The sequence below is a fragment of the Podarcis raffonei genome, chromosome 14 (assembly GCF_027172205.1).
Source record: "Podarcis raffonei isolate rPodRaf1 chromosome 14, rPodRaf1.pri, whole genome shotgun sequence".
Lineage (NCBI taxonomy): Eukaryota > Metazoa > Chordata > Lepidosauria > Squamata > Lacertidae > Podarcis > Podarcis raffonei.
The window spans coordinates 45,510,985-45,538,674 of NC_070615.1; the positions used below are offsets into that span (position 1 = coordinate 45,510,985).

General features: G+C 45.7%; 1 protein-coding gene across 2 annotated transcripts in view; it reads left to right on the forward strand.

Moving 5' to 3' along the window:
* Positions 1-27,690, forward strand: part of GRIN2A (glutamate ionotropic receptor NMDA type subunit 2A) — a 227,761-nt gene that overhangs the window by 180,584 nt on the left and 19,487 nt on the right. For both annotated transcript variants that reach the window (XM_053364558.1, XM_053364557.1), the window contains exons 9-11: positions 1,882-2,007; positions 4,525-4,754; positions 7,244-7,404. In XM_053364558.1, the coding sequence (XP_053220533.1) occupies positions 1,882-2,007; positions 4,525-4,754; positions 7,244-7,404 (517 nt within the window). The remainder of the gene's footprint in view (positions 1-1,881; positions 2,008-4,524; positions 4,755-7,243; positions 7,405-27,690) is intronic.

Here is a 27,690-nt window from a genome sequence, read left to right on the forward strand (position 1 = left end):
TTCGGCCAGAATGTAATGATATTTTCTTTTTTCATCAAGATAAGAGGGCTCTAGTTTAGTGCGATTATTTTTAAATGTTTGGCGCAGTTTTCTTTTTAGCTGGAAACATTCATCGTCAAACCAAGGGCTAGCGCTATGTTTAAGTACCCAAACTTTAGGTGGAGTACTAAGTTCTACGAACATTTGGAAGATCTCATTATAAATTTTCGGAATATCGCTGTAGGAATTAGTGGTCTTTAAGTTGGATAATACTTGTTTTCTCAGGTTGGCTGTAAGTTTTTGCCCCACTACTGCACTCATTTCCTGGGACCATTTTAATTGGGTCATTTGTTTGTATTGAGAGGGTTCTATAATATTGTGCTTGGTTATCTTGGTTTCATCCTTTAAGTTAATAGACAACAATAATGGCTGATGGTCGCTTTCAGTACGCGTTCCAATTTTGAGGTCCATGATCGAATTTATAATATTATAAGGGACAAGAATATAGTACTTTAGCCTATTTGGTGTTATTGCATTATGGTTTGCTAGGGTTGTTGCCCCTTTTAAGTTTCAGTAATACGACGCATTAAAATAAAATCATAAAAGGCAGAGGTACACACATCTTGGAAACCAAGCCCTATGAGGAACGGTTGAAGGAGCTGGGTATGTTTAGCCTGGAAAAGAGGAGACTGAGAGGGGATATGATAGTCACCTTCAAATATCGGAAGGGATGTCATATGGAAGATGGAGCCCAGATCTCCTGTCCCTCCCCTTCTGTTGTTTTAACTTTGAAAACTTTTTAAATTATTTTTTTTAAAAAAATTAAAAATAAAAAAAATAGAAAAAACCAACTTTGCTTTCAGGCTGGCTCTCCTTCTGAAAACTGGCATGCATTAGCACCTACAGATATACATTAGCTCAGTGGTCCCCAAAGTGGGTGGTACCACCCACAGGAGGAGGTGGGATTAGCTAGCAGGGTGTTAAGAGGCAAGGGGGCGTTGGAAACGTAAATTGACTATTAGCCTTTGAAAAGCTGATATCCCTGGATCAAGTTAATCAGTTCTGTTGAATCAATTAAACTAAATAGTTTTAAATGGCTTTTGAATAAATGTGCAATTGATTGCTATTTTATTGTGTTATTATCTTCCTTAGTGGCTTGTGCAAACCACTATTCTGATTTTTATTATTATTATTTTTTAGGATAGGGGACGCAGGGGAGGAATTTATGGAACTAAGGGGGGCCCCAGAAGTTTGGGATCTGCATTAGCTCATACAGTTTTCTGCAAATTTGTGCTTGCCCTCCAAGTCTTCCGATGGCATTGGGTGCTTGCAAACTGTGCTCTCCTCCCCAGAATTGCTAAACCTTTGCCTCCCACCCCCAGCTGAAATAGTACCTTGATCTGGACGTGCCCTAATTACGGAGGCAAAATCCCAGGAGAGAAATGGCACTTGAAGCGAGATTGTCATCTCCCCCCGCCCCCCCTCACTAATCAATTTAACCTAACCCGACATCTCTCTATGTGCTAGCTATGCATCCAACCGCAGCACAGATCTTGGTGACCCTGAGCAAAGTTGCAAGGTGGGGGGGCTTTTGTTTCTATTATACCTCTTCTCCGCCCCTTGGGCTTTCTTCCCAGGCCAGATCCCTGCATGGGACTCTCCTCCTGACACTTGCAGCTCGAGATGCATTGCTGAGGGGGGGGGGGGGTCTCTCTGTCTCTCTCTCCAGCCTGCAATGCAACTCTGGGGGGAGACGTAGCCGCGTTGTCAGATTACCTGCTGCTATTTTGGTTCTTAAAACACACACAAAATCTCTGGCGAGCGAGCAACCGCGTCAACGCTTCCTTCCCCTCTCCCCGCAGAAGGCTGTTTGTTGCAACTCACGCTCTCCTCTTTCCGCAGAGCCCTTCAGCGCTTCGGTCTGGGTGATGATGTTTGTGATGTTGCTGATTGTGTCGGCCATCGCCGTCTTTGTGTTTGAGTACTTCAGCCCCGTGGGCTACAACCGGAACCTGGCACAAGGGAAAGGTACGACTCCGTGTTCAGGGAACGACTCGCCAGAAGTTTCCTTCTGTCTCCTCTCTTGCCTTTCCCACCGCTTTGCACCTCCTTAACCCCGTTTTGGCTTCCTGGGAAACAGTTAGACAGCACACAATGGAAGTGGTCAGAGAGTCTCATTTAATATGTGGCCTCCAATGGACTAGTTCTTTGTGGCCGACTCTCACAGTCCTTGGCTGAGATGGGCACGTTCTTTTGCACACATAGGGGGCCCTGAGATCAGCCCCTGAAAGTCCGTCTCAAAGAAAGGACTTCTTCAGGCAGGGCACAGTTAAACTACGGAACTCCTTCCTGCAGGAGGCAGCCATGACTGCCAACCTAGATGGCTTTCAAAGAGAATTGGACAAATTCACGGAGGAGAGCGCTGTTGAGAGTGTTGGGCTTTCAGAGGAAGAGAGGAGAACTAGCCCTGCTGTACATCAGGGAGGGCTTTGTGGAGAGAGTCTCTTCCTTTAAATTCCTAGGAGTTTATCTCAGTGAAAACCTTACTTGGAAAATAAATACAACCCAGGTGGTTAAGAAAGCGCAACAGAGACTCCATCTCCTCAGAGTATTGCAGAAGAACGATGTCAATCAACATTTGATGATATCCTTCTACCGGTCCACAATAGAAAGTGTCCTTTCATACTGCATCACGGTGTGGTACGCTGGTTTGACATCAATGGATAGGAAGTGCCTACAGAGGGTGGTGAATACAGCACCCGATATTATGGGCTGTCCCGTGAATCCGCTGGATGAAAAAGCGGAAGAACGTTGCCTCAGGAGAGTGAGGAAAATTCTCAGGGATGATTCACACCCTGGCCGGCAGTTTCTTGATCTCCTGCCCTCTGGCAGAAGATATAGAAGCATGATTAGTCGCACCAACAGGGTAAAGAACAGCTTCTATCCGTGGGCTGTTAGGCTGCTGAATGAAAAGATAACAACAGGGCAACTGACTTTCGGGTTGGTGGGTGTGCGTCAGTAAACGAGGGGAATTAAGACTAAGAGAGCTGAGTGGTGGGTGTTTGTGTAATCTCACTGTATACAAGTTGTACAAGTGACAATAAATTTCAAAAAAAAATTTGGATGGCTGCTAGGCATGATGGCTATGCTGTGCATCGATGGCAAGAGGCAGAAATGCTTCTGAATACCAGTTTCTGAAAACCACGGCGGGGGGAGTGCTCTTGTGCTTGAATCCTGCTTGTGGGTTTCCTGCAGGCATCCAGGTGGTTACTTTGAGAACAGGATGATGGACTAAGATGGGCCTGATCCAGCAGCCTGTTATTGTATTCTTAGCCTGCTGCCCCCACAAAGCCTTGGGAGGGGGGTGTTCCAAATTTGTTGGCACTAGGGATGGGCAGATATACCAGTTTTTCTGCATTCTTCATTTTTCCAACCGGAAGTCCAGTTCTCTGCATTTCCAGACCAGTTTGTGGTTCTTATATTCCATAGTTCCCTGGGATGAAAGAGGTCCACCCTGGGAACTGTAGTTCTGGGGGGTGAATGTAGAAGTCTTGCAACAACTCTCAAGCACCCTTAAAAAGCTACAGCACCAAGAATTCTTTGGGCAAAGCCATTGCTGTTTACAATGACACCATAGAGCTGCAAATGTATGCCATACCCTCCAACATTTCCCTGATGAAAATAGGGACATCCCATTCCAAAATGATAATTTTACTATTTGTACCCCACACATCTTACTGGGTTTGCCCCAGCCACTCTGAGCAGCTTCCAACATATATACAATCATAGGAAAACATTGAACATTAAAAACAATTTCCCTGTACAGGATTGCCTTCTGGTGGCTCGGAGGTCAGATACCCTCCAACATTTCTCTGATGAAAATAGGGTAGCGCTGTGCGTTAAACCACAGAGCCTAGGACTTGCCAATCAGAAGGTCGGCGGTTTGAATCCCCACCATGGGGTGAGCTCCCGTTGCTCGGTCCCTGCTCCTGCCCACCTAGCAGTTCGAAAGCACCTCAAAGTGCAAGTAGATAAATAGGTACCGCTCCAGTGGGAAGGTAAATGGAGTTTCTGTGCGCTGCTCTGGTTCGCCAGAAGTGGCTTAGTCATGCTGGCCACATGACCAGGAAGCTGTACGCTGGCTTCCTCGCCCGATAAAGCGAGATGAGCACCGCAACCCCAGAGTTGGCCACAACTGGACCTAATGGTCAGGGGTCCCTTTACCCTTTTTAAGGAAAAGTGGGACATTCTGGGATCAAATCAGAAACTGGCATGACTTCTCTAAATCAGGGATGTCCCTGGAAAATAGGGAGACTTGGAGGGTCTGGTTTGGTGAGAATGTGGCCTAAGTCATACTTAGAACAGACCCAGTGAAACCAGTTGACTAAAAATAGTTTAACTGAATCCCTTTGATTTTTTTGACTCTGAGTAGGACTTGGTCAGCTGCAACTTGCTACAACAGCAGCAGCATTATGTTGAAGACCCCAGGAATCCTTTCCTTGCAATGGATGCCTTATTATAACGTCGGGTCTTTGTGACTTGCAGATCCGCACGGACCATCTTTCACAATCGGGAAAGCTGTGTGGCTGTTGTGGGGCCTGGTGTTTAACAACTCTGTGCCGGTTCAGAATCCAAAAGGGACCACCAGCAAGATCATGGTGTCCGTCTGGGCTTTCTTTGCTGTCATATTCCTGGCAAGCTACACAGCCAACTTGGCTGCATTCATGATCCAGGAGGAATTTGTTGACCAGGTGACCGGCCTCAGCGATAAGAAGGTGAGTTTCATCTCTTGTTTCTCTCCCCATTCCTCAGGCTTGTTGCATTAGCGGTGAGAGATGGGGTGGATAGGAGAGGGAAGAAATTTGGTTCGGTTCTCTTTTAAAGGCATACCAACCAAATCCACACCTTATGAAACGAGATGCAAACTGAATTGCATCCATCCTTTGAAATTTGCATTTCCCTGGATTTTGCAAAGCTGTTCTGCAGCCAAGTCATGCAGTTTAGAAATTGTACATTTAGGTAAAGTATGTGTAAAAATGCATATATTAGTGAAAACAGGATACAAAAAATGCATTATATTAGGGGAATTGCTTTGCAAAAATGTGTATGGTAAGCAAAATTTCAGGCAAAAATGTATGAATTAGGAGAAAACCACCCTAAAATGCTGGTGAATTTTTATGAACCATTTTTTTTTCTTTAAATGCACACTGGTGTGGAAATAGTGCTTTGCTCTTTTGCAATCTGAATTTTAATACATAGGTTTTAATTCTTTTATACTATAATTACTTTTTAATGATTATATTTTACAAGTTTTTAGCCTTCTATATTTAATCTATGTTGGTTTTAATTTGTGTAAGACACCTTGAGTCCCAGTCTGCAGAAGATGCAGGCTGTGAACGCGGAGAACTGAATTTAGGATTGGGAAACTGAGAAACTAATCTTACAGATTTAACATGAAGTGCATGATTTGAGATCTGATTCTTACACTGAATCTGCCCCAACCGCCCTGGCTCTCATTTTATTTTCTGGAGTCATTTCAAAGTACTGGTTTTGACCTATCAAGCCTTACTTGGCTCAGGACCTCAGAAACTGCCTCTCCTCACACGAGCCAATCCAGAATCTTCTGTTTTCATTAGAGGCTCTCTCCATGGAAGGTGTGAAGGATGGAGACTCAAGAACACACCTTTTCAGGCCCACTGTTTGTGTAAAGCTCTTCCCAACACCAATACTGTCAGTTTTTGGGTGTTCTAGACCTTTGGTAGCTAAGTCTATCTCTAATGTGACACATCACTTTTAGTGGGTTAGGACAGGACTGTGTGGTTAGTTAAACGTTCAGGAATCTTGTGCATTGCTCTTTGTATTTTGCCTTTCAATTGATTCTATCCGTTTGCATTTTTCTGCTTAAGTTGCTTTGAGACTTTGTATGAAAGTGATTGACGCATGTATTAAAATCATCATCCTTTCCAGAATTTTAGTCAATACACTGTCTGGGAACAAGAAGTAAGAATACCCCCCCCCCTGCCTGAGGGAAACTTGTTCCCAGTCAAAAGTTGTCAACATGCCAAGCTAGATGGAGCGGTGCTTTGACTTGGTGGGATGCATTTTCCCAATTCCTTCTGCAAATAAGTTTCTGAGCACAAACAACCCCAAAAGCGTTAGGTGGACCAAGGTCTGATTCTGTAGAAGGCAGCTTCCACTGATGAGGCTACAGCTCAGTGAGAGAACATGTTCTTTACACATAGAAGCTTGCAAGTCAATTCCTTGGCATCTCTACTTGGGCTAGGAAATAGCATTCTTCACCAGAGATCCTAGAACAGGCATAGGCAAACTCAGCCCTCCAGATGTTTGGGGACTACAATTCCCACCATCCCTGACCACTGGTCCTGTTAGCTAAGGATCATGGGGGTTGTAGTCCCAAAACATCTGGAGGGTTGAGTTTGCCTATTTCTGTCCTAGAGAACTGCTGCTCAGTGGTAGAACATTCATGCAAAAGGCACCAGGTTCAACCACTGAGCCCCTTCGGCTTGCCGATCAGAAGGTTGGCGGTTTGAATCCCCATGATGGGGTGAGCTCCTATTGCTCTGTCCCAGCTTCTGCCAACCTAGTAGTTCGAAAGCACACCAGTGCAAGTAGATAAATAGGTACCGCTGTGGCGGGAAGGTAAACGGCGTTTCCGTGTGCTGCGAATCAGTACAGATCAAGAGTAGTCAATGTGGTGCTTTTCAGATGTTGCTGAACTGGAACTCCCATCATCCCCAGCCAGTGTGGCCAGTGTTCAGGGAAAGTGGGACTCACAGTCGAGCAACGTACGGAGTGCACCATTTCCCAGCTTCAGTAACCAATGGCATCTCCAGACAGGACTGGGAAAGACCCCTGCTTCTGAGACTCTGGAGAGCTGTTGCCATTCAGTGTAGACCAGTGTTCTTCCAGGTTGGGTTCCCAGATGTGGATGGACTCCAACTCCTATAATCCTTAGACCTTTCAGCTAAGCTGGCTGTGGATGATGGGAATTGGAGTTGATCCACATCTTGGGACTCAATAACACTGGTTTAGACAATACTGAGCTAAATGGACCAATGACCTCACTTGACCTAAGGCAAACTTACTGTGCGCTTATGGGAGTGGCTCATACTTGGGCTAAATGGACCAATGGCCTTCGTTAACTTCATTAATTCATCAAGTCCATGGTGAGACTAAACCCATTCTTTCATGTGTTCAAAGATGGCTTTCTTAGTTTGTCTTTCTCCTTCTTCCTCCTTTCCAGTTTCAACAACCATACGCCTATTCACCTCCTTTTCGGTTCGGGACTGTCCCAAATGGGAGCACGGAGAGAAATATCAGGAACAACTATAAGGAGATGCATGCCTACATGGTGAAATACAACCAGAAAGGAGTGGAGGATGCCTTGGTCAGTTTGAAAACTGGGTAAGTGGGGTTTTATTTTTATTTTGAACCATGGGTGCTCCACTTTTCTGATGTCCAAAGTGGTCAGCCCAAAAGAGTGGAAAATGGACAGGTATTTGTTTTATTGAATGTCCCGGGTCTGCTTCAGACATTTCCAGATTCAGGATATCGGGTAGCAGGTTTGGGAAATGCATGATGGGAGAGTAGCTTGATGTTCGGACGGCAGGTATTTCTCCCCATGCCACAGCCCTTCCTCACATTATGGCCCTACTGGGCCTGCTTCTCTCCCTCCTTGAATGTTTCTGCCTGCCTGGAAATGTGTCCTTGAAATCCGATCATGCCTCTTGCTTTCCTGGTTGGAGAATAGGGAAGGTTGTGTTTGCCTGAGTAGAGACTAGCCTACTACACAAAGGCAAGATTTCACAGAAGATTTACGTCCATTACTCCTCCCACTTTAGCCTCTGGCCAAGCCCACCACTGGTGCTGGTAGTGGTAGACACAACACAGATGTAGAAGATGTCCCTATTTCATCTGAGGAATGATGGAGGGTATGAGATACTCAGGATCAGGCTAGAAAGAGGTCCTTGTGAACCCTCGGTAATAATAATAATAATAATAATAATAATAATAATAATAATAATAAAAATAAATAATTTTTAATTTGTACCCCGCCCATCTGGCTGGGTTTCCCCAGCCACTCTGGGCGGCTTCCAACAAAAATTAAAAATACATTAAAATGTCACACATTAAAAACTTCCCTGAACAGGGCTGCCTTCAGATGTCTTTTAAATGTCAGGTAGTTGTTTATCTCTTTGACATCTGATTGGAGGGCGCCACTACCGAGAAGGCCCTCTGCCTGGTTCCCTGTAGCTTTGCTCCTCACAATGAGGGAACTGCCAGAAGGCCCTCAGCACTGGACCTCAGCATCTGGGCAGAACGATGGGGGTGGAGACGCTCCTTTAGTGTGACGTTCCAGGGCAACCAGGATAACCTTTTGGAAAATCCACTTGGTTCCAGCTGTGGCAGCTGCTTTTACCTCCCGTCCTCTTGACAGCGCGAGCCATTCATTGCCGTTGACGGATCTCCTCGGCTGTGACTTCCTTTTCTTAAGTGATTTCTCAACGTGGGCATCCCAAGGTGTCTGCGCCGGTTTCCTTGACAGACACCTTCTGCAGCAGATGGTGCAAATCGCCTGTCATGTACGGTCTTTTCATGATCAATACACAACAACTGCTACATACTCCTAAGGGGATGAGCTTTGGTCTCAGGGAACTTAAGGAAGGATTGTGAGGTGAGAGAAAAGCTCTCCATCAGGGGCTTCAGCGTTCGGGCACAGCTGCCTGGCATTTATCAGAACTTCTGCTGTTTTTAGATTTGTTTGCTAAAAGCCAGTTCTACAGTTCTTAATATTGGACAAATGCCTTCATTGTAGAGTTTTCAACACTTGCCGCATGCTTATTTTTTAAGGCTAACCTGCTCAGATATATAACTTTATTGGGTTGACCCCAACTAAATCCTAGGTAGAGTAGATCCATTACAGTTAACGGAGCCAAGTTAGTCAGGTCTCTTAATTTTTGTTGGGTCTACTTAGAGTAGGACTGACAGTGGATCTCACCCACTATGCGTATTCAAAGAATCATAGAATGGTAGAGTTGGAAGGGAATTCGAAGGTCCGACCCCCTGCAATTCAGGATTCATTTTTAAAATGGGTGGTTTTTAATCTATATTTTGATAATTTCAGTATGTCTGTTGTTGTTTTTTAAGTCTGTTTTCATTTTTTGTGCTATTTTATGTAAAACGCTCATTTTTTTTTTTTAAATGGCATGTCTAGAACTTGCTAAATAAATACAGTGGTACCTCAGGTTACATACGCTTCAGGTTACAGACTCTGCTAACCCATAAATAGTGCTTCAGGTTAAGAACTTTGCTTCAGGATGAGAACAGAAATCGTGCTCCAGCAGCGCAGCGGCAGCAGGAGGCCCCATTAGCTAAAGTGGTGCTTCAGGTTAAGAACAGTTTCAGGTTAAGAACAGACCTCTGGAACGAATTAAGTACTTAACCTGAGGTACCACTGTAAATAGAAATAGAATTTGTAAGTACCACAGCACTATAACAAACAAACAAACAAACAAACAAACATGGGAGCATACGTAGAGTCCCACCAGGAAAGGTTGGGAGATTCACCTGATCTGCACCATTGCAGACCATTGCACAGATCTGATGCCGGTCCATTTTGGAATCCACTCTTCTGCTCTCTGCCTTCAGGAAGGATAGAGACAAAATGTGCAACACTATAGTTAATAGGGAGGAACACAATAAGACAAACGAGCCTGGCTGCTGGATCAAACCAAAGGCCCATCTAGTCTAGCCAGAAATCATCTTTTTCAGAGTTCACTTTTAAAAAATTATTCCTCAAAGGAGATTAATGTTGACATTTCTTCTTTTCTTGCGTCGACTATTACCATATCAAAGAATTGCCTCACGATGACTGGTCCACGATAAAAACAATGCCAGACCTTTAGAAGGCGTATGTGGTCTTTGTCGACTTTCTATTCATTGCTCACAATTGTTTGGGATTCAGCCTAATCCCTGGTGCTGAATAATGTATCGGGGCAGTGAGCCAATGAGCAGGAAGAAATATTACGAGTTTGGCAAGATGATCCATGACCCATCGATGTTGTGGGCTTCCATGGGTCAATGCCAGTTTTGGTCCCGGCATTTTGAATTACTAGGCTAGGCTTGAGGATGACAAAACACCCCAATACTAAGAAGAGCCCTGCAGGTTTAGGCCCACCTGGTCCTGCAGAATGTTCTCATAGTGGCTATCAAGATGCCCATGAGAAGGCCACAAGCAGAATCTGAGAACCATAGCACACTTTCCACCTGTGATTCCCAGCTACCAGTATATAAAAGCCATACTACTTCCTGCAATGCAGGTAGTTGTTGTTTAGTCTTTTAGTCGTGTCCGACTCTTCGTGACCCCCTGGACCAGAGCACACCAGGCACTCCTGTCTTCCACAGCCTCCCGCAGTTTGGTCAAACTCATGCTGGTAGCTGCGAGAACACTGTCCAACCATCTCGTCCTCTGTCGTCCCCTTCTCCTTGTGCCCTCCATCTTTCCCAACATCAGGGTCTTTTCCAGGAAGTCTTCTCCAAAGTATTGGAGCCTCAGCTTCAGGATCTGTCCTTCCAGTGAGCACTCAGGGCTGATTTCCTTCAGAATGGATAGGTTTGATCTTCTTGCAGTCCACGGGACTCTCAAGAGTCTCCTCCAGCACCATAATTCAAAAGCATCAATTCTTCGGCGACCAGCCTTCTTTATGGTCCAGCTCTCACTTCCATACATCACTACTGGGAAAACCATAGCTTTAACTGTACGGACCTTTGTTGGCAAGGTGATGTCTCTGCTTTTTAAGATGCTGTTTAGGTTTGTCATAGCTTTTCTCCCAAGAAGCAGGCGTCTTTTAGTTTCATGACTGCTGTCACCATCTGAAGTGATCATGGAGCCCAAGAAAGTAAAATCTCTCACTGCCTCCATTTCTTCCCCTTCTGTTTGCCAGGAGGTGATGGGCCCAGTGGCCATGATCTTTGTTTTTTTGATGTTGAGCTTCAGACCATATTTTGCGCTCTCCTCTTTCACCCTCATTAAAAGGTTCTTTAATTCCTCCTCACTTTCTGCCATCAAGGTTGTGTCATCTGCATATCTGAGCTTGTTGATATTTCTTCAGGCAATCTTAATTCCGGTTTGGGATTCATCCAGCCCAGCCTTTTGCACGATGAATTCTGCATATAAGTTAAATAAGCAGGGAGACAATATACAGCCTTGCCGTACTCCTTTCCCAATTTTGAACCAATCAGTTGCTCCATATCCAGTTCTAACTGTAGCTTCTTGTCCCTCATAGAGATTTCTCAGGAGACAGATGAGGTGATAAGGCACTAGGACGTAGCAATCCTGGCTAGTAGCCATTGATAGCCCAATCCTCCATCAAGTTGTCTAATCCACTTTGTTTTTTTTATATATAATTTTTATTTATTTTCCATTTAATTATATACATTCACATCATCATTATTTACTTTATGCCCTGGCTCTTTAGAGCCTATCAACTTCCTTCCCTCCCGCCTCTTGGCTTTCAAAATTACCGTATTTTTTGCACCATAACACTCACTTTTTTCCTCCTAAAAAGTAAGGGGAAATGTCTGCGCGTGTTATGGAGGGAATGCCTACGGGTGGCATGCCTACGGATTTTCCTCCTCTAAAAACTACGTGCGTGTTATGGTCGAGTGCGTGTTATAGAGCGAAAAATACGGTAACCTTTATATCATTGCATTATGTATGTTTTCCAGTTCTAATTGCACTCATTATAAAATGACTCAAAATTTAAACAAAGGTAGAAAGGTAGGAAATTTCTCATTACAAGTCTTCAGACAACCCTGCTGGTGGTGTTAATTGCTTACAATGATCTTTCAGATATCGTACAAATTTACTCCAGTCTTTTTGGAATACTTGATCTTGCTGGTTTCAGATTTTTCCTGTCAGTTTCACCAGTTCTGCAAAGCCCGTCATCTTCATCTGCCACTCTTCTTTCATTGGTAGTTCTTCTTGTTTCCATTTTGGGGCTAAAAGAATTTTTGCTGCAGTTGTTGAATACATAAACAGTCTTTTACCTTCCCTTGGTATCTCTTTACAGTGGTATCTCGGGTTACAGACACTTCAGGTTATGCGATTTCGGGTTGCACACCGCGCCAAACCCGGAAGTACCAGAATGGGTTACTTCTAGGTTTCGGCGCTAGCACATGCGCAGAAGCACTAAATAGCACTTTGCACATGCACAGAAGCACCGAATTGCGACCCATGTGTGCGCAGAAGCAGCGCTGCAGGTTGCGAACGTGCCTCCTGCATGGATCACGTTTGCAGCCTGAGGTTCCACTGTACTCACTATCCCCAATAAAAAGGCTTCTGGTTTTTTAACAAAAGTATTTTTAAACATTTTCTTTAACACATTATATACCATTTCCCAGAAAACTTTTACCTCTTTGCAAGTCCACCACATGTGGTAGAAGATACCTTCCCTTTCTTTACATTTGCAACACTCACTGGTTCTTTTCTTGCACATTTTAGCCAGTTTAGCTGGTGTTAAATACCATCTATACATCATTTTCACAACATTTTGTTTTAAGTGCACAGCATGCAGTAAAATTAATATCTTCCTTCCACAACCCTTCCCAGGATTCTAACTGAATATTATATCCAATATTGAAAGCCATCCAAGTTGGTGGCCATCACTACCTCTCCAGCAGCAAATTCCATAGTTCACCTATGAGCTCTGCAAAAAAAATGCTTACTTTTTATCTGTCCCGAATCTTCCAATATTCAGCATCGTCAGGTGGTCCTGGGTGTTGCCCTTCCCAAAATTGTCACATTCCCTGAAGAAGAAGAAAAAGCGTATGTGTTTCAGCTGATGCTCCCAGATGCCCTGCAAGACGAGTTAAATATGGACACAGTGTTTAATAGATTAGATTATTATAGCAAATTTCTTCAGGGGTTGCAGGGAGCAGGTATCTCAGAGCCTGCGGACACAGATCCAATCTATACTCAATCAGATTTGCTGCCTGTGGAAAGAATAATGCAATGAAGGCTATTGCAAGGTGTCACTTTGAACTTCGCCCTGACTGATGTTTCTTATCAATGACATAATGAGCCCCTGGAAAGGAAGGGAGGGAGGGAGGAAGATGCCTCCCCTCCCTGAAGACTGAACCAATTTCTCCTTCATCCCCAGTAACCTCTGATATGGAGAGAGTACTGGGGCGGTTCAAAAGCACGAAGTGCAAGTAGATAAATAGGTACCGCTCTGGCGGGAAGATAAACGGCGTTTCCGTGCGCTGCTCTGGTTTGCCAGAAGTGGCTTAGTCATGCTGGCCACATGACCCGGAAGCTGTACGCCAGCTCCCTCGGCCAGTAAAGCGAGATGAGCGCTACAACCCGAGTCGTCCGTGACTGGACCTAATGGTCAGGGGTCCCTTTACCTTTTATGCTTTGGGAACCTCAAGGTTAGATTACTACAATGCGTTCTACCTCTGAAGATGGTTCAGAAACTTCAACTAGTGCAGAATTCAGCAGCCAGTTTGGCTACCAGTTAGTTTCTGGGCCCAATTCAAAGTGTTGGTTTTGACTTATAAACCCTTAAACGAGAGGTCCGGAGGGTGGCAATATGAGAATGGGTCTTCTCTGCAGTGGCTCCCCATCTGTGGAATTCTCTCCCCAGGGAAGTTTGCCTGGCGCCAGGCAAAAACATTCCTTTTTAACCAGACCTTTGGTTGATTTGATTGACATCCTATGCCCTTTTAAAATGTGTGAGGTTTTTTTTGGGGGGAGGTATTGAGTTGTTCGTGGGACGCGGGTGGCGCTGTGGGTAAAACCTCAGCGCCTAGGACTTGCTGATCGCATGGTCGGCGGTTCGAATCCCTGCGGCGGGGTGCATTCCCGTCGTTCGGTCCCAGCGCCTGCCAACTTAGCAGTTCGAAAGCACCCCCGGGTGCAAGTAGATAAATAGGGACCGCTTACCAGCGGGAAGGTAAACGGCGTTCCGTGTGCTGCGCTGGCTTGCCAGATGCAGCTTGTCACGCTGGCCACGTGACCCGGAAGTGTCTGCGGACAGCGCTGGCTCCCGGCCTATAGAGTGAGATGAGCGCACAACCCTAGAGTCTGTCACGACTGGCCCGTATGGGCAGGGGTACCTTTACCTTTATTGAGTTGTTCTATTTTGATTATATATTTTGTGGTTTTATATTTTGATTTTGTTCTGTGAACTGCCCTGAGACCTCCAGGCATGGGGCATTATATAAATTCAATAAATAATAAATAATAATAATATTTGAAGATTGCTATTAAATCTCCTCTTAGTCTCCTCTTCTCCAGGCTAAATATATCCAACTCCCTCAACCATTCCTCCTAAAGTTTGGTTTCCAGACCCTTTGTCATTTTGGTTGCCCTCCTCTGCAGACGTTTCAGCTTGTAAATTTCTTTCTTAAACTGTGGTGCCCAGAACTGGACACAGAATTCCAGGTGGGGTCTGACCAAGACAGAATAGAGTGCTCCTCTTACTTCCCTTGAACTAGACATTATACTTCTGCTGATGAAGTCTAGAATAGCATTTGATTTTATTTTTATTTTTTTGCTGCTGCTGTAACACATACTGTCAGAGCAAGCCACCAGTAAACCACACTGTGTAAGTTGCAGTTAACTCTTTATTAGTAAGAACATGATCTGCACAGACTTAGTGGAGTGTTAGGCCACAGTAGGTCTTGTCCCATGGATCACTTGCTGAAACTGAAAGTCCCTGCTTCCCACAGCCAGTCCTCCTCTCCAGAGCTTTCCCCAGCATTTGAAGACTGGGCATGCATGAAGCCAATCTCTCCTCCACCCTCTTCATACCTCTTCTGGTTCTAGAAGACTCTTCACCAGCCAGACTCATCTCTGCCTCTTGATCTCCCTCCTTTTCTGCTTCAGCTTCTGCCTCTGATTCTGGGCTTCTCTCTGCCACAGACTCTCCCTGCTCACTAAGCCCGGTTACCTCTTCAGCTTCTGACACCTCTTTCTCCCATTCATCTTCTTCTCCCTCTGACCACTCCCTTTGACCCACCACCACTCCCTGGGCTCTGGTCTTTCTTTCCATGGTGGTTCCCCAGCTGGTTCCTTCCGCCATTCCTCTGCATCCAACCAGTCCAGGACAAATACCTGGTTCTTTGCTGGCCACTTTTTAATTTGGCAGTGGTGCCGTTTAACCTGAAGACAGGTTCTCCCGGCACAGCAAGACATAGAATAGGGAGCTGTGCATAGAGAAATGAGGGGATGTGTTTTGTCAAATGAATTGCAATGGAAAAGCATCCCTTTTCTTGGTTTCTTAATGAAAAGGGAGGGGGAGGAAGGCGAATCCCACTAAGAGATAACAAATCGCTCTTTCAAACATCCACGGTTCAGGCTCCTGCTATGTCAGTTCAGCTCCCAACTGCTTCCTTTTCTGGCAAATGAGAAAGGAAACTGTCTTCACCACGCAGAAAGGAGGCATGAGGAAGCGGCTGAAAGCCTTTGCAGAGACTGTGGGATCTGGCAATTGTAGTGGGGAGATTTAGATGGTTCTTGTGGCCTTCTCTCTCTCTCTCTCTCTCTCTCTCTCTCTCTCTCTCTCTCTCTCCACGCTCTGTTGTTGCCTCGCATGTCACTGTGCGAGAATGTGAAGTTTTGACAGATGAGACTGGTAAGAGGAGATTAGAAACAGTGTGGGAACGCTTTGTCTTCCCTGAAGTTTGGATTCCCCCTCCTGCACTGTACCCTCCTTCTTAAGCATGTGAGGAGAAGGTGCTCTCATACTGATGATGATTTTGGTCAGAGGCTGTTAATTTGAGGAGGAGGAAGAAAGAATGGCGAACTATGAGGGGTGTCAAGGATCTGGAAGAGACCAGGGTTCAAATCACCAACGAATAAACTCACTAGGTGACCTGGGGAGCCAGTCACTGCCTCTTGGCCTAACCTACCTCAAAGGCTTGTTGTGGGTTTTATTTGAGAAGGACGGAAACCATGTAAGTCACCTTGAGCTCCATGTCTGTGCCAGTTGGGACCTTGGGTTTACTCTGTGGGCAGCAGAGCATGATGGGAAGTTTATACAAGGTTTGACTGGAAAGTTTCGTGAATGGTCACAGAAATCACACAGCGAGAAATATTCAAACATACAGCCAGCATAGGAAATGCAAAATCCTCACAATTGTGTACGGAGATGAAGCTGTAATTCGAAAGAGAGTGTATGAGTGGTTTAAGCATTTCTGTGAAGGGTGGCAAACCATCAAAGATGACCCTCAGTCTGGCGGCGAGCAGAACGATGGCAAATGTCGAGAGAGTTCATGAGTTATTGATGTGGGATTGGTGTCTGTCCATCCGAATGATGGTAGAAGATGGGATTGGTGTCTGTCCGTCCAAATGATGGTGGAAGAATTGCATATTCCACGTGAAATTGTTACTGAGGTTACTGAGTTGTCCCACCCTACATATTCTCCCGATCTGGCCCCACCGGACTTCTTACTTTTTCCAAAACTTCTGGACTGAAAGGGCACAGATTTTCCAACATTTCACACATCCAAGCCACTGTGACAAGGGAACTGAAAGCAGTATGAAAAGAGGACTTCTCCAGAAGTTTCCAACAGTTCTACAAATGTTGTCAAAGGTGCATTATATCAGAGGGTGCTTACTTTGAAGGCCTGTAAGGTTGTATGTTCAAATATTTCTTGCTGTCCGATTTCTGTGACCATTCACCGAGCCTTCTGGTCACACCTTGTTAAAAAAATACTGGTGGTGTGGAAGGAAATGAGTTTTTTTCCTCCCATAATTTTAGAATTTGACATCCAATGAAACTGATTTGTGGGATGTTCAGGTCAGCCAAAGAAAGAAAGACTTCACACACAGAGATAATTAATGGAATTTGCTATCTTGAGATGCTGCCTGTTTGGGTGACCTTACAAAAGGGGAGGACAGATTCATTGGATAGGTCCATGGCTAAATAGTGCATCTATGTTCAGGAGCAATATATCGGTTGCTCTGAATATCAGTTGATGGGGAGCAACAACAGGATATAGACATTGTTCCACCTGTGGGCTTCCCAGAAGCATCTGACTGGCTTCCTGTTGTGAACCAGGTGCTGGAGGAGAAATTTTTTAGGTCTACATTGTAAAGTTCATAGGACACATCCCAGATGTGTATACTGGTCAGAATTCAGCTTTTTCTAGGATTGCACACATGCCCGAATTTTGCAATGCAGTTTTGGTTTAAGAAGGCATGAGAAAGAAAGAAAAGAAAGAAAGAAAGAAAGAAAGAAAGAAAGGAAGGAAGGAAGGAAGGAAGGAAGGAAGGAAGGAAGGAAGGAAGGAAGGCTTCATGTGGGAAATGTGTATGGAGATACATATTTTTGGAGAAAATGTAGTGGAAAGTATACAAAAATATTACATATTTTGGGGGAGAATACATATACAGTGGTACCTCGGGTTACATATGCTTCAGGTTACATACGCTTCAGGTTACAGACTCCACTAACCCAGAAATAGTACCTTGGGTTAAGAACTTTGCTTCAGGATGAGAACAGAAATCATGCTCTGGCGGCGCAGCAGCAGCAGAAGGCCCCATTAGCTAAAGTGGTGCTTCAGGTTAAGAATAGTTTCAGGTTAAGTACGGACCTCCGGAACGAATTAAGTACTTAACCTGAGGTACCACTGTAAAATGCTTATAAAGTATGCATAGATTAAATGCAAAATTTTCAATTTTTTTTAAAAAAATCCACAAAAAAGATTATGGAATGGATGTACGATTGAGTCTGTGCAGAACTGATGTGAAAAGGAAGTTGCCTGACTCCTCCATTGCTAGACTGATCTAGATGGGTGGTTCTTATGGAGAAGAGGTACTGGTTGCTCCATTTTTTACTGCACCAACAGAGAAGTGCTAACAGCTGCTATTTAGATTAGGGCTGGTGGGAAGAGCAAAATTTGGCAACCATTTGTCACATAGAGTAACTACGAAAGTTATTTCTATACCATCTACTTAGTTATATCAGACAGAATGAGTTCAGATCAATAGATCAGGCATAAAAAAACCACATGGTGCAGAAAGATAGATTGCAAAAAAAGATTTTTCTGGGGACAGTATTTCTAAATCTGAGACTGGCAGAGTGCTCTCGGTAAACCATATTCTAGGGTAGCGGTTCTTGATTTATGTTGCAGGACCGGGAGCTGAACGAATCCATTTCCTGTGATTTGTATATGTGTGCGTAAGAAAGCAGCCTTGCAAATTGGCATACAAAAGCTACTAGCCTGTCCAAACGTTTACTTCCCAATCGGCCTACATAAGCCAGTGTCAGCCATTAGGAATAGTTTCACAACCTGAAGTATAGTGTTAGACGCCACTCTGAGCAGCAAGAGGCTTCGAGGGGTTCCAACCTCTTTATGCAGGGTTCAGTTTCCTTGGAATGAAGTTCAGCGGAGACTGTGGTGTCTTTAGGATATATGGTTTTATTTACATATCTATTCAACCTGAGCATAGGATGGAGGGGCTCATGGCAGGAGCACCTCAACAGATCTTGATTCCCCATTTGGTTTCTAGAGAAGCTCCAAAGTCCAGTTTGGGTTTAGCACAGAGCAAGACATGTCTTTGTCTCCAGTTTCCAGCATCAGCCAAACATACCCACGTAACTCTGGCTATTGTTCTTCCATCTACCAGCCAGGTGAGGTGGAAGGGAGAAAGACCCGTCCATTTGTTTCTATGGAAACAGAGCTCGGTTTTTTAAGTTGCAGGGTACTTAACTGAGTGGCTAAGGTAAAAAGACTAGTTTGACCTGTTCACCTAATTGCTTCTTATACATCCTGGCTTCAAAGCTACAAGATCATAGATTTTGAATGGACCCAGAGCATCATCAAAACCAGACATGTTCAACCAGTCAACCGCGATTGATGGGTAGATCCCCAGGGTGTTTCTGGTCGATCACGGCTGATCATGGGCAATCGCAGGCAAGGAATCTCATTGCCCCCTCCCCTGGTGAAAGGTTACTCTGCTGCCGCAGCAGCAGGAGCTGTGCTTGGCAGCAAGCTCAAGTAATTAAGCATAATGCTTGCGAGTGGCAGTGCTGTTCAGTCAGTTGACCGATTCCCCCCAAAAAAGTAGCTTAAGAACTCTGACCCACCCCCAAAAGCTCAACAACTCTGGGCAACCCAATGTCAATGGGTAGATCACTTCCAGTTTTTTTATACTGGGAGTAGATCACAGTCTCTAGGGAGTTGGACATGCCTGATCTAGACTGAACCCATAACAATACATACAAACACTTTACACTTTGCAAACAGGGACCCTCTTGATGCAAAAGAAACTCTTTGCCACGGAGCAGCAATCCCTCCTCAAAGACCTTTCTCAGTTAGGGATGTTGGAGAATCCTGATGAAAACGGGATCGTGAACAGAAGTTGCATTGTTTGCCGATTTGCCCCACATCTGGAACAGAAGTCAGCCCAGAGACCGTGATCAGTATCTGCTGCTACTGCTGCTTTTGTTCCTCAGTCAATGCTTCGCGGGTTCCCCCTTCACCATCCCCTTTTGCATTGGGTTTTCCTTGTGGTGGAATGAATGGGGTGGAATAACATAATGCCAAGCTGATTTTTGTAATTTACCGGGTCCTTCCTGGAGACGACGGGGGATAGAAATTGGGACCCTCTGCATGCAAAGCAGATGCTCTGCTTTCTAAGCTACGACTCTTGCACCCGGAATGTAAAGCCCTGTGTACATTAATGGAACAACAAGAATAATTGCACACTTGTAACCACATCATAACAGACTCCCCGTGTAGCAAAGCTAAATAGCTTTGCACGCAACTTTTCCTCCTCTTTCTGTCACTGTGTGCCCCTCTGACAGAGAAAAGACAATTTTCTAAGCTGGCACAGAGAGGAGTGAGGGTGACATCAGAGGGAGCCTGACAGATGTGAGTGTGTCAGTTTGACTTACTATGGACAAGCAATGCAGAACACTTGGTAGGTTTATTTTTATTTTTTACCCTGCCTGAAAGGTGCCATGAAGCTCCATTTGTCAAACTGCATTAAGGGCACCGCAAAAGCTCATCTCTTCCTTCTTCCTTCAGCCGCCCAGCACAAACACCGGGTTTCTATGCAGCACAGGGTTGACATCAGCTCTTTGCAAATGTATAGTTGCATGCCGCCCCAATTTCCGAGTGGTGAGAGACTCCTGGGGCTCGGTCTCCCTGGAATGAAGGTCAGCGGAGACTGTAGTGTCTTTAGGATATATGGCTTTATTTACATATCTATTCAACCTGAGCATAGGATGGAGTTGCTCGTGGCAGGAGCACCTCAACAGATCTTGCTGCCCCATTTGGTTTCCAGGGAAGCTCCAAAGTCCAGCTTGGGTTCAGCACAGAGCAAGACATGTCTCTGTCTCCAGCTTCCAGCATCAGCCAAACTCACCCACACAACTCTGACTATTGTTCTTCTATCTACCAGCCGGGTGAGGTGGATGGGAGAAAGGTCTTTAGGATATATGGCTTTATTTCCACATATCTGCAGCCTGATGGGAGGGCTCATGGCACCAACACACCAACACATCTTGCTTCTCCCTTAGTCCAGCACAGATCCAGCATGTGTCTGGACTTTTCCAACCTACATCCAGCTCAGCTCACACGACACACTATTGTTCTCCTATAAGCCAGGTGAAGGGGTGAGAAATGCCCATCCTAGGTCAGGAAACCAAGCCGTATGAGGAATAGTTGAAGGAGCTATGTATGTTTAGCCTGGAGAAGAGGAAACTGAGAGGCGATATGATAGCCATCTTCAAACATCTGAATGGCTGTCACATGGAAGATGGAGCAAGCTTGTTTTCTCCTGCTCCGGAGGGGAGGTCCTGAGCCAACAGCTTCAATTTACAAGGAAAGAGATTCAAACCAAACACCAGGAAAAACCTTCTGGCTGTAAGAGCTGTTCAACAGTGGAACAGACTTGTTCCAGAGCTTGTGGACTCTCCTTCATTGAAGGTTTTAAGCAGAGGTTGGACAGCCACCTGTCATGGCTGCTTTAGCTGAGATTCCTGCATTGCAGGGGGTTGGACTAGATGAACATTGGGTTCCCTTCCAATTCTATAATCCAATGACTTGCCTGGAGGGCACCCTCACTTAGTTGTAGCTTTCCCAACACAACACATTCTTCTGGGATGCTGATGAGGAGACACGAGTGGTCAGATGTGGTCATTGTCTCACAAAGGCTTTACATCAGCTTCTAGCAAATGTATGGTTGCACGCCACCCCAATCTCATAGTGGTGAGAAACTCCAGGGGTACCAGGCACTTACCCAGGGTTTGACTGGTTCAACAAACTCCTCTTGTCAGATTCTAACATAACTGGGTACAGGACCCCAAGAATGGGAAGGGATGCAGGGTGTTGTCCAGACCAACACCCCAAACCTTCAACAGTACAAAAGGTCCTTATATATACCAAGACAACCCAGTAGAGCATGGATGGGGGACCCCAAGCCAGGGAGCTGATGGTGGCCCTCCAAATGTCTTCTTCTGGCCCTCAGGACTCCCGCAGGACACTCCCCATGGGTCATTCTCCACAAGCCCCTCAAGAGCTTTCACACAGCTGGTGTCACGACTCATGGGCCAACTACCTAGTGAAACCAGAGCTGTGGAGAGCTTCTTCCAGTTATTTTATTTAAATGAAAAGAATACACAGAAAGACCCATGAATTATGTTCCCTCAGTCTCGAGACGTTGCTCAGAGTGCCCACCCCCCTTGCTGTACTTCCTAGCTTCCAAACCCTTCTTTACACTCTATGGTGGCTGGTAAAGGAGTCTTTCCATCTCTGTTTGGCTCTGGTCTGAGACACAAAGGGAGTGTCTGGTTCTGGGAGAACAAGGCTTGCGAGTGACATAATATCAACTGTCTGTTGTACTGTTTTTAGCACTTCTGAGTCCTGTCTCTGTTCAGAACTAGAGCATCTGCTAGCTTGCTCCTGTTCCTCATGCCCCATTATTTCCCAACTCTTTGCTGCTGCTTCTGGGGTGTGTGCCATTCGCCACCACCCTGAACCTAGGTCCATACTATCTTAATCTTCCTCATGCCTGGAAGCCTCTTGGGGTGAAGGTGTGATGGCCTGAGACTCAGGCTCGGACTCGGAACCAGAGGAGTCTCAGTCCGCACCAGATCCTTTGCCTCAGGCATCATCTGAACCAAGTCTGGGGCCTGATTCTGAAGAGCCCCCGTCTGCACAGGTTCCCCTGCAACAAGCACCAGCTGGGCCGAGTCAGGGGCCTGAGCCTGCCCTGGCTCCAGATGCAGGGATTACCTTGTTGCCTTCAGCTGGGCAATCACTTACAGCTGCTCCACTACCAGTTGGGTCAGGAGGGGCTGAGGAGGCCTCTGGGTCTAGTAACCCACCGACATCTCCTGAGCTGCAGAGACTAAGGTCTGAGAGGAGAGACCTGAGTACTCGCAGGAGGAGTGCTCGCCTTCGGGCGAAACAGGGAGGTCAGTCACCGGGGGATCAGGACCGGCCGTTACCCTGACAAAGATAAAAGGCTGTTGGACCCCGCCCCAGGTTGTAGGAGCAACATTGCTGTTTGCTAGAACCTGCCTGAGACCCTGTGCCTGACCTTGCCTGGTCTCCTGCCTTTGTGTTCTGCCTTGGCTCTGTCGGACTGACTCCTCACGGAATCCTTGGATTCGGGATCGGACCTGGACTGTGTTGTTCTGGTTACCCCTGGGCCCAGCACAGAAGGTCTCCACCACTCCTCCTCATCTGCCCAGTGCCTGACATCTGGAATGTGTGTCTACTTGCGTTGAGACAATGCCCTTTTCTCTCCTGGGACCATTTGCATTGGAAACAGGTGTTCCGCCACAGCCTCTCCTCCCTCGAGCGACGCCACCAGCCGCTCTCCATCTTTACGAGAGAGACTTTTGCTAGTCTTGTTGATTTCCCACTTTGAAAACTTTGCCTGAAAGACGTGTAATGAACACCGGGATTGTATCAAGCGCCGAAGCCATTTGTTTCTACTTTCTCTCTCAACGAGTCTTTTTATAAAGAGAGTTAAGCAGCGCGGCCCTGTCAGCGAAATCTTATTTCCTAGCACGGTGATGGATGGCTGTGCACTACTCAGGCAACAGGGGCGATAGCACAGAGTTATGTAACAGTGGTAATAACGGGATAAATCTTCAGGGGACAATGTTGCTCTCAGGGAGATTCTGTCCGTGCTGCAGTGCTGTGTACGCTCAGAGGATTTTGGTGAGGGGTCATGGAGAAGCTCCAGGTGGAGCCAGTGGACTCTGAAACTCAGGAAGATAATGTTTGCTTTGCATGATGAAAGGCCCAGGCTCAACGTTCTGCCCGGACACTGAGGTCCTGCTCCGAGGGCCTTCTGGTGGTTCCCTCACTGCAAGAAGCCAAGTTACAGGGAACCAGGCAGAGGGCCTTCTTGGTAGTGGCACCCGCCCTGTGGAACACCCTCCCACCAGATGTCAAAGAGAAGAACAACTACCAGACTTTTAGAAGACATCTGAAGGCAGCCCTCTTTAGGGACGCTTTTAATGTTTAACAGACTACTGTATTTTAATACTTTGTTGGAAGCTGCCCAGAGTGGCTGGGGAAACCCAGCCAGATGGGCGGGGTATAAATAATATATTATTATTATTATTATTATTATTATTACTACTACTACTACTACTACTACTACTACTACTACTACTACCAACATCTGGCATCTTCAGGTACAGCCAGAAGAAACTCCCTTTCTGACACACCAGAGAGCTGCTGCCAGTCAGTGTTGGAAGTATTTAGCTGGGCGGACCAATGGTTTGACTTTTTAACTAGGGGCCTCTGCTCCTGCTTGTGTTGCTCACCAACTGTCAGGGGTTGGACTGAGGAGGAATGGTGGGAACTGCCCCCCCCTTTTCCCCTGAACCTTCTTGAGAACAGGAGGGCAGTATAGATTTTGAACAGTGGTTTGCAGAAGGGCATAGTTCGGAGGCTGCAGAGGGGAGAAGCAGGGAAATACTGGGAGAGGAACAGCAGGAAGAAAAAGAAGCCCCACCAGGGGAGTGACAGCTGAAAGACTCAGTGTCCTTGGAGAGCATTCCTGACCCACCCCCTCTCCCAGGACTAGGCAGGTATTGAGGGTAGGAGAACAGAGAGATCAGCGACAGAAAGCTCAGATTAACCAATGTAGTAGAATAGGGAAGATGGGATGGGACCATTATTAGGGAAGACTGTATTCCTTCGTTGCTCTCTGTGTATTATTGAATAAATTGCTTGGCAAGAACTTTTATCATTTCTCTGCCACCGTGGGAGAGATCTGATTCCCCGAAGCTGGACACCAACACTGCCAATGTTCCAGTCCCTTACTAACCTTTCACCCCCTCGCATCCCCATCCTTTCCAACCCCCCCATCTCCTTCAACCCCCCACATCCTTTCTCAGCTTTTGTCCACCTCCCTGACACACCCTTGCCAATCCCTATCCTCAGACCACGAGCTTCTAGCACCCTGTTGTGTGCACGTGCGTGTGAATAAATGGGTCGGTGGAGGGTGTTGGTGGTGGCAATTATGACACAGGGAACATGGGAAGACCAGCCTAGGCCACTCACCAACCTGCTTGTTAGCTCTCTCTCTCTCTCTCTCTCTCTCTCTCTCTCTCTCTCTCTCTCTCTCTCTGATAATTTTTATTAGTTTTACATATAATCACATTACATAGCACCATATCACTTTATTATATCTCTTTGACTCAACTGAGCCTATCGGCTTCCCTCCCTCCTGCCTAATGGTTTACAAAATTAAATTTTGCATTCTTGCATTTCACTACCTCTCCTATTCAAATCTATGCTTCCAGGTGCCATAAGAAAGCTGCAGAGATAGTGCAGGATAGTGCGCACCCCAGAAATGATCTCTTTCAGCTTCTGCCTTCTGGAAGAAGGTACAGGGTTATAAAGACTAGGACTAGCCACCTGAGAAACAGTTTTTATCCAAATGCGATTTTGGTTTTAAACGCAGTGTAAGGAGTCTCTATGGGAGTCCAGTGGTACCTCGGGTTACATACGCTTCAGGTTACAGACTCCGCTAACCCAGAAATATTACCTCGGGTTAAGAACTTTGCTTCAGGATGAGAACAGAAATCATGCAGCAGCGGCGCAGCGGCAGCAGTAGGCCCTATTAGCTAAAGTGGTGCTTCAGGTTAAGAACAGTTTCAGGTTAAGAACAGACCTCCAGAATGAATTAAGTTCTTAACCCGAGGTACCACTGTATATTGTATTTTAAAAATGGGGTATCAAAGTTTTTAGGGGGCTAACCAGATTGGGATAGCTGGGATAGCAGGCTTGTTGGTTTTGAATGTCTCATGTAGCGCCCCCCCCCATTTTGTTGTTCTGTATGGGACAATGACAATAAAGATTATCGTATTATCGTACTATTCTTGTTATATCATTACCTAAGGTGTTAAGTTATTCAACCCGAATAAGTAATAACTTCATCTTACACCTCTTCAACTAACCCTGCTAGTGATGTTAACTGCTTACAGTTGTCTTTCAAATATACTGTAATATAAATTTATTCTGGTCTTTTTGGAATGCCTGATCTCATTGGTTCTGGATTCTTCTCATCAGTTTCATCTGCCACTCTTCTTTTGTTGGTACTTCATGTTGCTTCCATTTTTGGGCTAACAAAGTTCTTGCCGCAGTTGTTGCATATAAGAACAATTTTTTAATCTTGTCTCGGTATCTCTTTACCCACTATACCCAATAAGAAAGCTTCTGTGTTTTTTTAACAAGGGTGTTTTTGAACATTTTCTTTAACTCATTATATATCATTTCCCAGAAAGCTTTTACGTCTTTACATATCCTCCACGTATGATAAAAAGTACCTTCCTTTTCCTTACATTTCCAGCATTCATTTTTTTGTTCTGTACATTTTAGCCAATGTAACTGGTGTTAAATACCACCTATACATCATTTTCATTACATTTTATTTAAGCGCACTGCATGCAGTAAAATTAAGGTCTCTCTGCTGGCCTGGTCACTCATGCTATGCTCTCCATCTGAAGAAAAACCAGGGCACTTCTGGCCTTCATCATTCATGACAGATCCTGAAAGCAACTCTTTCTCCTGCCTATGTGCTTCTAATGCAATTGGAGGAATCGTCCTAGCTTCTCACTTGTGTTCATTATGCGAACTAAGCATAGGTGTGCCATTGTGCATGCTTCATTTACATAGTAACACAGGAAGCTGCCTTCTGATGAATCAGACCAACGATGAATCAGACCACACGACCCAGTGTGGTGTAGTGGTTAGGAGCAGTAGACTCATAATCTGGGGAACCGGGTTCGATTCCCCGCTCCTCCACATGTGGCTGCTAGGTGACCTTGGGCTAGTCACACTTCTCTGAAGTCTCTCAGCCTCACTCACCTCACAGAGTGTTTGTTGTGGGGGAGGAAGGGAAAGGAGATTGTTAGCTGCTTTGAGACTCCTTTGGGTAGTGATAAAGCGGGATATCAAATCCAAACTACTACTACTACTACTACTACTACTACTCTTCTTCTTCTTCTTCTTCTTCTTCTTCTTCTTCTTCTTCTTCTTCTTCTTCTTCTTCCATGCAGTTCAGTATTGTCTAACAGGGATCAGCAAACCTTTTCAGCAGGGGGCCAGTCCACTGCCCCTCAGACCTTGTGGGTTGCCAGACTATATTTTGAAGGGGGGGAATGAACTAATTCCTATGCCCCACAAATAACCCACAGATGCATTTTAAACAAAAGGACACATTCTACTCATGTAAAAGCACGATGATTCCCGGACCATCCGTGGGCCGGATTTAGAAGGCGATTGGGCCGGATCTGGCCCCCGGGCCTTAGTTTGCCTACCCATGGTCTACAATGACGGACAACAGCTCAGGATTTTTAACCGGGCTCCTTCCCTGCCTCCAGCTGTCCGTGCCAGAGATTGAAAGTGTGACCCCCTCCTACTGTGCTGCAGTTCTTCCTGCAGGTTGCAGAGTTCTTGGTGCAGAACTTTGGATTACTCTTATAGCAAAAGTAGCAGCAACACACGCCAGCTGGCTATTCCCATAGTGTGTGTGTGTGTGTGTGTGTTCACACAGAAGCAGCTGCTTTATTTGGAATACAGTGGTACCTCGGGTTACATACGCTTCAGGTTACATACGCTTCAGGTTACAGACTCTGCTAACCCAGAAATAGTGCTTCAGGTTAAGAACTTTGCTTCAGGATGAGAACAGAAATCTTGCTCCGGCGGCGCAGCAGCAGCAGGAGGCCCCATTAGCTAAAGTGGTGCTTCAGGTTAAGAACAGTTTCAGGTTAAACACGGACCTCCAGAACGAATTAAGTACTTAACCTGAGGTGCCACTGTAAATGGGAAAAGGGCTGTAGATCAATGGTAGAGCATCTGTCTTGCAGGCAGAAGGTCCCAGGTTCAATACTGAGCTAGATGCACCAGCGACCTGACTCTGTATAGCGCAGTTGCCTATGTGTTGTCCACAGCTATGAGTCACCACCTATGTATTTGGGGTAGCTGAGTGGGAGAGCACCTGCTTTGCATGCAAAAGATGCCAGGTTCAATCCCTGACATCTCCAAGTAGAGCTGAGATGGACCCTCTCCTGAAAGCCTGGCGAGCCCCTGCCAGTCAGTGAAGACATTAGTGAACTACCAACTCCACCTGGTACGCAGCTGAGACCCTACCTGCCCACGAACTGTCTTGCCAGAGTGGTGCATGCTCTGGTTATCTCCCTCTTG